At 39.1% G+C, this 13417-nt stretch overlaps 1 protein-coding gene across 2 annotated transcripts in view; it reads right to left on the bottom strand.

The window, feature by feature from the left end:
- Window positions 1-3870: 3870 nt before the first annotated feature.
- Window positions 3871-13417, bottom strand: part of RLF (RLF zinc finger) — a 36451-nt gene continuing 26904 nt past the window's right edge. For both annotated transcript variants that reach the window (XM_088462552.1, XM_088462553.1), the window contains 3 exons: window positions 13104-13240; window positions 11175-11316; window positions 3871-8891 (listed from right to left, as the gene is read on the bottom strand). In XM_088462552.1, the coding sequence (XP_088318678.1) occupies window positions 4728-8891; window positions 11175-11316; window positions 13104-13240 (4443 nt within the window). In that variant the 3' untranslated portion in view covers window positions 3871-4727. The remainder of the gene's footprint in view (window positions 8892-11174; window positions 11317-13103; window positions 13241-13417) is intronic.

Genomic DNA, 13417 nt, shown 5'->3' with positions numbered 1-13417 from the left:
AATCACAGGAAACGTTGATGGGACGGTGTAATTGGTACATGAAAATATGCATCCTAAATATCTAAGGACACCATGAAATCTCCTGGTTCCATTGCCAACACAATCGACCGCACGGTTTCCATAAGAAACCTGAGCACCCGGATAAATGTGTTGAGTCCCTTTAGGATTAAAATAGGCCGGTGAGACCCATTGGGTTTTTGAATCAAGAAGAGGAGGTTGGAATAATATCCCTTTCCTAGTTGATTCACTGGCACCGGGATTATTACTCCTGATACCAGCAGGGAGTGTAAAGCCTGCTGGAGGGCCAAGGCTTTTGCAGAAAACGCTGCAGGAGGAGTTGTGCAAAAAAAAAACCTTGCGGGGGACTTCTCCAGAAAGTGAGGGCGTACACCTGGGAGACCTCCTCCTGAACCCAGGCATCCATTGTTGTGAGATGCCAGGCATCTGAAAACTGAAGAAGTCGGCCTCCTACCCTGGGATCCCTCAGGGGGAGGCCCGTCCCAACAGGCTGCAGGTTTATCTTTAGTCCTAAAAGCCGGATGTCTATATGGCCAGGATGTCTTAGACTGTGGTTTCCTGTGAGAACTCGTTCTAGAGGAAGATTGACCCTTTGAATTTCCTTGCGGCTGAATGGCCCTAAAGTACGACTGCTTAGGTCTAGTAATGGATGCTGAAGGTAGACCTGCCTCTCCCAAATAGTACACTGCCTCCTTAACATAGGAGATAATCTCCTATGTTGTTCCTTGGAAGCTTCTGGAAGAGAATCTTCCAGTGTCTTCATCCATCCCTCAATGGCTTTGGAAACCCAGGCCATAGCCATGGCCGGGCGAGTAACCACTCCTGATAGAGTGAAGATTGCCTTGAGACAAGTTTCAAGTCTCCTAACTGTGGAGCATTTAAGAGAGGATGCAGATGGTATGGGCAATGTGGCACTTCTAACCAGATGTGACACATGTGCATCTACTGCTGGCGGAACTTCTCATTTGGTGCACTCATCCAATGGAAAGGGGTATAAGGCTTAAACCTTTCTTAATATCTCGTAATATGGAATTTCCTATCCAGAGAACTCCATGCTTCCCCCATAAGTTCCGAAAGGTGCTCAGACTTGAGAAATTCAGCTTTCACAACTTTCTGGCATTTAAATAATGGAGCACTTCTTTGTACTTCCGAGAGACCACACTCATCAGATGATGTACCAGAATCTGAGGGTTGACGGCGTTTGAGGCCGACCGCCTTCTGGTTTTTGGCTGTACTGGCCTAGCTGCTTGCCACAGTCGCTGGAAAGCTGCTGAGGACGAAGCCACATTCTGACTGGATAGACTGGATACGGTTACGCCGAAGGGACTCAATGAGACGATCGCTTTGAATATATTTTTTTAAAAAGAATATACAGGGGGGGTAGCTTGTGTTTAAGAATTTTTCAATGTTCTTTGTATGTTCTGGCTGAAAATGGCTATATTAATAATTTCTCTTATTAGTGAAAAATCCCTATAACAATGTTGATAAAAAAATCCCTATAATAATGTTGATAGGTGATAAGAGTAATATTAGTGCTAGTAATGAAATTAAGAATCTATATTTACATATGATTGTTATTAAGCATTTGAGTAATTCACAGTATGTTTTTAAATGTTTATTTTTTTGTATATAATAATTTTTTGTACACTGTATGTCCATGAGATTCGTGGTCTTATATCTAACACGTTGCGTTGTCTTTTTTCCGGTGGGCGATGTGCCATAGGGAGGAGTGGTGAGCTTGGACATCATGGGTTGCTTGGCAACAGAATGCTATTACATCTGCATTACTTCCAGTCCCGGGCGCAGGTCATGCTTGTTCTTGTTTCCTGGTGAGTAGTGACACTAGTGGTTGCTTGGCAACTACTTGGTCATCTTGTATGTCACTTCCGGTTGGAGACACGTGGGCCTCGCACCCCTCCTCCGTGGCTCGGCGCTCACCGGTGAGAGACTTTGGCGCCTTAATCATGTATTTAAGGTAGGACACTGGCACTTGTTTGTTTGTTTGTTTCACTCACTGTGACATATCCTGAAGAAAAAGTCTGCGGACTTTGAAACGTCGACAAGTATGTCTCTGATACTTTATTGAATACAACTTTTTTACACTGTGCATTGGAGTGCCGCCTGGTTCTTTTTAAGGACTGTCTGGGGAGTATACTTTTGAGGAAGGCACCCTATCGTTGAACTGCAGATCCAGTGTGCCAGGCTCCAGTTGTAATATAAATTTTATTTATATATATATATATATACACACATACACACACATATATATATATATATATATACACACACATATATACACACACACACACGCATACATACACTAAGCTCTTAATCGACTACCAATAGCCCAGGAAGGATATGGAGCTCTGTATGACCTGATCACAACAGGAGAGGCATACAGGGAGATTGACCTAACCTCCTGAGCGCACAGTCACCGAAAGCACCGGAGAGTGGTCTCTGGCTGACTCATATAGAAGGAGGCTGGGAGGAGCAACCAGGATAAAGGAAGCTCATATCTGAACCAGCGTCTGGGTCAGGAGAGGGGCAGCCAGGGGAAAGCGTACCTCCCCTTTTGCTGTATGGATCCACCTGGCCCACTGACATGGCCGCCGCCATCAAGCCCCTGGCTAGCAGGATCCCTCATGTACCGGTGGTTGGTATAGTATTGGGAGACAGTTTGCACAAGGCTCCTCACACAACAGCGTCCTCCAGCGAGTCTCCACTGCCAGAGGCATGGACTGCCACATGGTTCTCCGCGTCAGTGTGCGCGGGGAACCCTTACCAGCCATCCTCGATGTTTCTGGTTGCAGTCCTGGGCTGGCTTGGCCCGCTGAAATCACCAATCATGTCACTGGTATTGCGGCGCCGGCAGGGGAAGACGGAGCGGCGAACGGGAGTCTATCCAGCCGCTTAGCTGCTTCGGGATCTCCCCTCACTCAACACGCCCCGCTGCTCAGTAGAAAAAAACAAAACAAAATACTTGTTTGGGACTGCTGCTGCAGTAGCGGGAAATTAGAGTAGAGTCATCACAACTATGAAAAGGTTATTATAAAAAGTCTACTGGAACACTTTCATCTCATCTGCTGGACACAATTTTAACTGTCATAGCCGACACCATATCAATCCTTGTGTTGGCGATCTCGGCGGATTTCTTGGTTGGCGGCTGTTACAAATGTCCTGACTGGATTCAGCAATGCACATAATGCCAAATATACATGCAGGGAATAGTTACTGTGAACTGGTAAATAACCACAGCAGTGCTCAGCAATTACAAGAGAAAACCTTGTTCAGAACAGGAAGGAAGTCTGGGTAATGTATATGGGGAAAGACAGTCGCCGTTGCCAGAATTTACCTTAAGATTTTTACAATGAGCAGTCCATATATATGCACCTACCTTCCACTGTCTCCTCATTCTAACCCTACCACACCACCAGTAGCCACACAAAAATGCCAATTGCTGTTTTAATGTTGGAGGTGGATAATAATTCTGCCTTGCAATATAGCTGCCAGCTACAATGACACTATATTATATATTCATTTTTTCACACACCTCTTAAAAGGCAAGCTCCATTTGGCAAAGCCAGCTTTACCTTTGTGTTATTGCATGTTATTTGGATCATGGCCCTCCTCAATGTACAGTGCTATGTAATATGTTGCCACTTTATAAATAATCAATATTCTCCCTAATATTTGGTCATTTTATATATTATGCTTTGGTGGTCCATCAACTTATATTGCCTCTCTCATATACTATGGGCAGAAACACGAATATTCATTATTTTAAATATTTCAACATTCCATTAACATTGTAATATATCATTACAATACAGCATAAAGAAGGAACAACCTGTCTGTTTTCGTTTTAACTTTATTAGTACCTTGAAGAATCCTGCAACTTTTGTATGAAAACAAAATGGCCTAGATATATCAACAGCAAATATTACATTTTCTATTTTATAGTTTTAAGAATCTCACATTTTCAAATGGAAATTTTACAATCCTGCAAATATTTCATAAAAAGAAAGATGGTTTTCACATTTTAAAACTCAATTACGAGGGAAAAAGTATTAATATCTGCAGTGCATCCAAAAAATGTCAGTTAAATCAAAAGTATATTCATTCTACTTCAAATAAAAAAAAAATATATATATGACATACTAAGCCTACACTCAGTGCAGAAAACGCAAACCTTTCTAAAGCACTTTTAAATGTAAGAAAGGAAGAACAAAAAAACAAAGAAAATCAAGTGAATTTTTTTGCAAAAAATATTTAAAGCCTCATGTTATAGTAAAAAAATATATTTTAAAAAGTTGGAATGCTCCATCAAAACAGGTGAAATTTTGTAATTTATTGAAACAGAACTCAAAAAATATAAGAGGTTGTAGTGTACAATATATTACACAGTGCACTTTTAAGTGCATATTCATTCAAGTATGAAAACCTTGTAACACCCCAAAACTCCCAGACAATCATGCACAGTTATTGTCAAAGGAAGCCCCATTATATTGATGTCCTAGCACCAAGTACATTAATCTGTTGGGAAGATAAACCAAAGAGATTGTGAACACAGATAAAATACATTCATGAAATGTTACATCTAATTGCACAAAATGTCTATATGGTACACCTTTTATTAACAAATAATCCTGTGTCACTCAGATAGGTTCCCTCAAAATTAATACTGGCATATTTTTAGGGTAGGCCAAATCTCATGAAATACCCACACAGAGTTCATCAGTTTTTTTGCTGGAAAACAAGTCTATTAGAGGGGATGTAAAGTTTGAGCGCTCTAGAACAACAACAGGCCTTTGATAAAGTTGGTGGAGCTGTTTTAAAGCCAGGTCACCACAGTCTGACAAAGCTTTGTCCAACATTGTCCTTAAATTTTGTAAAGTGGGTGTTGATGCTTCAGTTTTGACATGGGACAAACATGTTTCATGATCGTCTTGATCTTTACAGGATCGCTTCCGATTTTGCAAAGAATTCTGGAGCTTGCATTTCTGTGGATAATCCCATTCAAGCTCGTCAAACTCATCATCCGTTTCCCTACTTTCCTGTAAAAACTTTAAAAAAGATGACTCAAACCCCGTCGGCTTAAAATTCTTTAGTCCAACAGGTGACTGCTCCTCCTCTTCTTGATTGTCTTTTGTGGAAATGAGAGCATTCAAATCTACTGGATGAGGGAAGTAACTTGCTTTGTTGTTTTCTATTTTGTATCCATTTTCTTTTTCACTTGATTTAGCAGTTCTGTCTTCATTTTTACGGAAAGGTGATCTGATGTCTGTCTCCTTGAAGTTACTATTTGAGAACTTACTGTGTTTTGAGGATGTACTGTACTTCAAAAAGTCTCTCTCCACAGGACCATTTCTTCTCAAATCGCTGTTTGAGTTCTTCAAGAAGTCATCCCTATCAAATGAGGTGCAGCGAACATCGTTATGCAAACTGGGCATTTTATGGTCTTGAATGCAATCACGGTTGTGGGGACTGTATTCTTCTGCTGAAATGGGTTGCTGTTTATCCCTAGGAAAGTTCTTAACACAGTAAACCAACTCTGCAAGATGATCGTTGACATAGGCGGGAGCCAGGTGATGTGTCAACTTGTAATGTCGAATAATACTACTTTCTAACTTTACAACTGAAGCACACCCTTGAATCATACATGGGAACTGTGTCATTTTGATATTTTGGACACACATTTGCAATGCTTCCTCAATGGTTTTAAAATCAGCCACATCTTTATTCCCAGCCTTATTTATCACAGCCTTATTTTTAACCCTTAACCTTTTCCTTTTATAAAGTAAACGACTGCGACGTTTAGGTTCAACATAGTTTTCATCCAATGCTTCTGCTTTTTTTTTCCTCTTTCTCCTGGCTTCATATAGGTTATATTTCCTGTGACGGGACATAATGTGTCTGGCATATTTGTTATGATCCGTAAACACTGCAGTGCAGCCCTCTACATCACAGTAAATTTCAGACTCTTCGCTTTCAGTTTCTTCACTAAATTTTTCATCATCAGTTTGGCTTTTTAAGTGGTTATCAGCATCAAAAAGATCAAGGTCCTGATCTTCAGTTTCACTGTGATCGTGAAATTCTCTGTAATGCTTTGACAGCGCTTTACCACAAATATAACTCTTGCTGCATTCTTTATATTTACAAGTAAATATCCTTCTACATTTACCAAGCTCGCTCTTGTTTTGTTCCTTTTCTTTCTCCAAACATAAGGATTCCCTGTTATACAGATGTACAAGCTGGTAATGGCGAACTAAGCCCCGCTGGCTTGTAAAGGAAGAGTTGCAGGTTTTATGGATACAGTGAAACGGTTTGTGATACTTATTTAAGATGTAACACAACTTTCCTTGAGCTACCACTCGTCGTCTTCCCCTTCCTTTTCCAGGTGGATAGTCTTCATCTCTTGATGCACCAAGCATATTACCAGTGTCTGTCTCATCAGACAGTGAATCTGCGTAGGTCTCAGAATTAAAGTCCTCATGCACTGGAGATGTTCTTTCATGAATTTCACTTTTGGATTCACTTTGCTGGAATTTTTTCCAGTAGTTTGTTAGTCTTTGACTTCTAATACGTGTTTTAATTTTCTTGTTCTCATGTTTCCTATTACTTAACCTTGCCCTCTCTTTGCTTATGTGATGATTCTTTTTATAATGAATGCGAAGTAGCGTTCGCCTTGTAAAACGTCTTTGGCAGATATGGCACTCAAAAGGAGAATATTTTTTTTGTAACATGTTCAGTTTGAGAGCATTTTCCTTTGTATAGTTGTGTTTTTTACAATAATGTAATAAAAGAGCATCTTTTGTAACAAAAGCAGATTTGCAACCTTTAAGCTCACAAAAAAATGGTTTGGCTGCTAACCGAGATAAATACTGGCTAAATAACTTTTCCTCCTTCTGGTTATTGCCATTTTGTGTTGCAGCAAAATGATCGGAACAACTGGCTACCGATTCATTACCTAGAGACGAAGGGTTTGGTACCGATGAATTCGAATTCTTTAAATTCAAATGTTTCAGACTAGTAAGAAGTTCAGACAAGATATCCTCTGAAGTAGCAGACTTCTGAAAGCCACCAGAAGTAGGAATTTCTTCTTGTTCACATTTTATGTTGAGTTCTGCACTTGCAAGACCGCATAATGTTTCTTGTGTTTTTCCATGTTCCTCTTTAACATATGTACTGGATGGTGCTTCAATATTAACTAAGCTGTTGAGGACATTGTCTGAGTCACTTGTGTACTTAAATGTGGACTTATGACTTTCAATATCAATCTGCCTATTGTTTTCATTTTTACAACTGCTGTCTGAACTCGCATCATGATATAAACATGCTTCTGTATTGGCTGAATCTTCTGAGAGCTTGTCATTAAACTCTCTAGAGAGTGAATCTGTTCTCTTACCAGACACTACGTTTCTACTTGGTAGCGAAGGTAAGTAATTACAGCTAGAACCAAACAGTCTGTCATCCTCCTTTTTTGTGTCTTTAGTAGATAAATCAGTCCTTTTATCAAAGCTGTTTTCAGAGTGCGCTACGTGAGTGGCAATGTGATTCTGGAACTCAGAGTTACAATAATAATACTTTTTACAGCGTGGGAAAGTACAAGTGTATGCAGCATCTCGAAAATGTTGAGCTTCATGATGGTAAAGACATCCTAAGTCACTGAAAACTAAGTGGCATCCTTCTAGTTCACACTTGTACTGAAGGTCCAAGTGTGATTGTTTGTGATGTAGTAGTTCATTAATAGTTTTAAAACATGCATTGCAGTCTATAGATACGCACATGAAAGGCAGTGATCCAAGGTGAATTCTCATGTGCTGTCTTAAGTGAAAATTTGTTATAAAATGTCGCCGGCAAAAAGCACACTTTTCCCTCAGATTCTTCAATTCTAAGTAATGGTTTGCATTTTCATCATTGTTTTGGTGTTCGGCTTTCAGATGTATACTTAAATATTTAAACTGTTTGAAAACTCTGGAACAGCCTGTACCAGGACATGGATAGACATCTCGATCCTGCAGATTTTTATCTCGCATCGTCCTAAAAGAGATGTAGTCATTGGAGTCACTCTCATCCTCGGCAAAGTCTAGCTCTGCTTTGAGTTCAACTATTTCATTTTTCTTTTTAGGTCGATGTCTCATAGGCATTTTCATGTGGTCCATTACGTGAGGGACAAAGATTTCTTTCTTTTTGAACCTTTTTACACAAACAGGACATGTATAAACTCCATCTTTAAGATGCATTTTAGCATGATGGAGAATCCTTGCTTCAATGACTTCTCTTTTACAGATAACACAGAAAAACTTATACTGCAGCCAGCGTTTATACCTTTCAGAAGACCCAACTGGCTTTTTCACTTTAATGCTCTCAGTTTCATTGGAAGCATATTCTTGGTGTTCTTCTTTCTGTTCAATGTGTATATCATAGCTGGCCAAAGAGGAATCCAAAATGTCAGGTTCATTAACTGAAGGTTCGCCATATTTGTCTTCCTCTGCATCTGAAACTTCAGTTCCAAGGAGCTTGAGGCAATGCCGCTTTAATGTTTTCCAATCCCAGAACTCAGGATCAAACAACCAGTGACTTTTCAAGGATAGCAAGAGTTCACAGCGAAGAGAATTTGAAATCACGCTCGATTCTTCAACATTCTTTTGATCAGGCTGAAGAAAAAGCTCTTCCAATACATTTAGTCCTTCAGAAGTCGGTTCAAATAAAAACTCTGTGAGCTGGCATGCTCGTCTCACCTCCAAATCCTGTGGCAAGAGGCATGCTATTGTTTTGCACACAGAAGTTTTTGTTGCATCGCTTTCACTTGACGTAATTTGAAGTGCCCGTATACATAGCATGATGGAAACTGGAACACCATCATCTCCAGCCTAAAAGACAAACAAGTTTGATTATTCAAATTAACTACATTTCAATAGGTTTTCAAATGCTTATGGACCAAAATGTCAGTTTCTCTTCCGTTTGACAGGTTGTACTTATTGCACAAAGTCCAGCAGTGATATTTTTCATTTAATGAAATTGAGATGCACTAATACATTCCAGAGTATTTTCTGTAACTGCTCCAAGTGCAGATAAGGAACTATAGCAGAGTTTCCCAAATTCCGCCATTACAGTGCAGGTTTTAAGGCTATCCATGCTTGAACACAGGTGAATTAATTAGTAACTCAGTAAATTTGATTTAACCATCTGGACTCAATCATGGTTAGCCTTAATACCTGTACTGTAATGGCACAGTTTGGGAAACTGAACTAGAGGAAGAATTCATGAAAACTAATGTAAATGTGTAGTTTAACAAATTAAAACCAATGAAGGTCAAAAATGTGAAAACAGATCTGGTCACGTGGATGAAACCTACTTCAGGTCTCTATCTACTTGCTACTACAATCACAGTTTCACCTTTATATTCCAATAGGTGATTCAACATTTTTTTTCTTTCGGAATGTAGCATATATAATCAAATATATTCTACAGACCAAAATCAAAAACACACACCACACACAGTGTTCCCCAGCAAAATATTTTTTATAATAAACAACTTGTTTGAATCTAGATATAAAGAGCTATTAAAGATTTGTCACTCACCAACATCACTAATGATCTTATGTAGCGGTATCTTTAACATGATTGGAGGACGTATTAACTAAAAATGTATATGGCAGTGAGAAAGCGACACCAATACATTACAGTATTTCATACAGGGTATGAATATACACACAGCTTGTGCTCTTCATTTTTCTTACACCGATCAAATATACATCAACCAGATATTATCATGATCACAATAAGCACAGCACCACCCTTGCACTTTTCGCTGCTCTAGCCCCTCCCTCATACAGCAACCACCCAGCATTCACTTGTAAGACTGTTTGTAACAGGCTATGATCTGTATAACAAAACAATGTATTATAAATCTTTCCGATTGTTGAATATTTGATGTGGAGTCAAGTTTTTTTATGCGTTATTAATCACTTAACGACCTGGGGTATTTATATCACTGTGACCAGATCCCATGCCACAATTTTTATAAGCATTGGTTAAACCAAGCAAGATTTAAAAAAAAATAATAATAATAATTTCTCATATTCTATGTGCCCCACTAAAACTCAAATGCTTTTATTGGGGCAGATAGGACTCATAATTAGCATGATATTGAAGTAATTCTTTACCGTACACTTTTCCAAGATTCCCCTCAGTTACTCTGATCAAATTAATGTAGACCAAAGATGCATCAAATGAGTATATGAATACCAAATGTGTTCTTTATGAATTGTAGGTCACTATTAAAGAGTCCAAAAACATGTCATTTTCCGCCAATGCAGCAATAAAATTTCTCTCATGTTGCCAGCAATGGTAGGTTAGGTGTAACCTGAAACAAACCGAGATGGTAATGCAATCGCAGCTGCGATTTTGTATGGAATGCAGCAGCAAAAATATGCTAATGGTCCCAAAGATGACCCGAGCATAGGGACGCCCACTGCTGCCTTCTTATCCGTGTAAGTCATCGCTTACCTGCGTAATTATCGGCAACATCGACGCACATCGAACCGCCATCTTGCCCTTGCAAAAGGTCTGACCAGCCGCAGTCTCGGCACCTCTCCTAACACGCAGAGGGCTCTCATGCTGCGTTTGCAGGCGTAGTGGCTAATTTATACACGACCATGAAACGGCATTCAAACGGACAGCCACACCTGGGTTTTTCTGACCACCCCCGTTACCATCCCCAAACGCTGACAAACTGTCAGTCACTGTGCTACCGATTCCTCTGTGAATCTGTAATCACAAAGCTATCGCTGCACAGACGTAGTGCGGCTTATATGCATGCACAATGGCAATTGCTCGATCTGCGTAAATATCAGCATTGAGCCCTGAACCAGATACTAGCCACTGTTATAGCCAGGATACAACCACAAGTTACAGCAGGAAGGAAAGGCCAGAAATGGATGTGAACTGCACCTCCTTGTACTAACTTTGGAAAAAAGATATCTATTACTTTAAATGCAATCTACAGCAATAAAAGGTGGCCAGGAGTTAAATGCAACGTTTTCTGGATGCAACACCGAAACCTCAGGCTGTCACTGATGGAGTGTAAGCAGTAGGATACAGATCAGGATAGACTGGCTTTAAATAAAACATGGAACAGATTTTACACTTACCTCTGTATGTACAACTTTAATAAGAAAGAATAGGTGCTGACGTGTCTTGGCAATCACACCAAACTGCCTACATCTTTCAAGAAAGGTATTTAAGCATGGTTCAATACGTCGCTGAAGCTTACTCCAAAACAAGGTCAGCTCCCTGCAAGACACAAAGACAGAACCCTTAATGTTATACCTTTCTACCATGCCCTCCAAAGCCACCTAGACAGGACAATGTGACTTTTACAAATAAGTTACAGAAAAGCTACAATTATGCAGGCTGCAGATATGAATACCATTTAACATGTCAAGTGATCTTAATTACATAATCCCAAAAGATTTAAAGCACCATATGATAAACATCTCTGCAATTGCTGGAGAGTCAAAACTTGGCAAATGATTCTTATGATTAGTAATGCCCCTTTCAGAATTAATATCCGGGAAACTGCTGGGTCTCAGCCTAACCCTGGTAAAGAGCTTTGTCCTGGGTTGTTTGCATCTACACATAGAAAGTCGATGTGCGTTCACCTGCGAAGACCAATGTTTTTGCTCTATGTGTAAAAGGGGTATAGCCCTCAAAACGTTTCACCATGCAATACCTTTTTGTTATTGGTGTAAAATCGGAATACACTATGGATTCAAAATACATACAACAAATCTATTTGCTTCCATTTTAAGGATTTAACATGCTTTCATCTATTAAGTTCTTTGTGCCTCCAGAATGCCTCTGTTATATAGCAGGGTCTTTAACGGTTTTCTCCTCGAATTCAAATTGCAATTGAATTAGCTTTCTGACATAATGATCAGCGTTTTTTTCTTTCAATAATATTAATTTGTAGGCATGTAATGAAAAGTGCAAAAAAAAAAAAATGTTGAAAACTGATATTATTTAGTTGCACACAAAAGAATGTTCCACAATATAATCTATAAATTGCTTGCTCCCCTTACCCTCCTAACCCAGTGCGACACAGTGGCACAGCTGCATCAGCACTTGAGTAAATTAACCCTAATGAGCGTACGCACTCTTGTAATACTCAAATGTAGTTTGTAAGTTCTATTGAGACAGGACAGGTTTGAATGATTAACTATCCCCTACAAAACAATATATAAAATATGTAAGCACTATATTAAGGATGTTTATAATAATAACTACTACTACTTGGACCTGAGCAGTAGCCCCATGATTCCAGAGAGATCTTCACCTTTACTTCTCGTGTGCGATTATGTATGCACCTAAGAAATCTAAATGTAATTAACACTATTGGAATTAACAGCTGTGTCAGCCAAGCATAGGTTCACTGCTGTTCTGCTATTAAGTGGGAGGGAAAAAGAGAAAAATCCGCACAGAAAAGTTTGATACAGTAATCATGTATTGTTAGCCAACATAAACTAGGTATGTATGAGCCCATACCGGGTTGCAAATCGCTCTAGTAGCCAGGAGATTATGTATAAATAATGCTCGATACTCAAAATAATCATACGCAATGAATGTAATGTCTACATACACAGGAATCAGTTATATGTCGTTCCAACGACACATGATGCAACTTTACAATTTTTCTTGAATCATTTTATCTTGAACTATACTCTTCTAGAGAAACATAATTTTAAATGACTTTAATAAAAGTTCTATTTTAATTTGTGTAACATTGCCCCAGAAAAAGAGCCTTCTTTCTCTCATTATTTATACATTAAGTGGGAGGGGTTGTTTCTATGGGAATATTACGGCGGATGAACATATCCTTTAAGAGCCACTGCGTTAGGACTAACGTATGTCTAAGGGAGCAACATGAGCCTTACTTAATATGTAGGCTGCCTAAGACTATGAAAACCACTGCTTTAGAATATTACTAGGCAGGACAAACCCCTTCTTTTAGGTTAAACTTTAACACAAAAAAATGACATACTGGCTGATTTTCTGTATAAAACATTACAAATACCACTTACCAGGAGCACGATGTTACTTCATTTTGTAGCTGCTGAGTAAGATATGTAGTACAAAGTATAAAGGCAGTGTTAACTTGGCCTTCAGACTCTAGGTTACATATCGTATCTAAAACCTCTTTTCCATCCATCTTTGAAATCTGTAGTTATGGAAAGAAAATAAAAAGTGGTTAATAGACTATATCAGCTCAAAACACCTTATTAGCCAGGCAGTATTTATTTTGTGTGTTAACTAGTTACACTAATGTAATATTGAATGCTATGCAATTCTTTCATGAGGCACATGCATACCTATACAATAGGTATGCAGTTATAGT

This window comes from Taudactylus pleione, unplaced genomic scaffold (genome assembly GCF_031769625.1).
Source record: "Taudactylus pleione unplaced genomic scaffold, aTauple2 ptg000007l, whole genome shotgun sequence".
NCBI lineage: Eukaryota > Metazoa > Chordata > Amphibia > Anura > Myobatrachidae > Taudactylus > Taudactylus pleione.
Note: the sequence above shows the minus strand (reverse complement) of the source record. Positions and strands in the feature narration are given on the sequence as shown.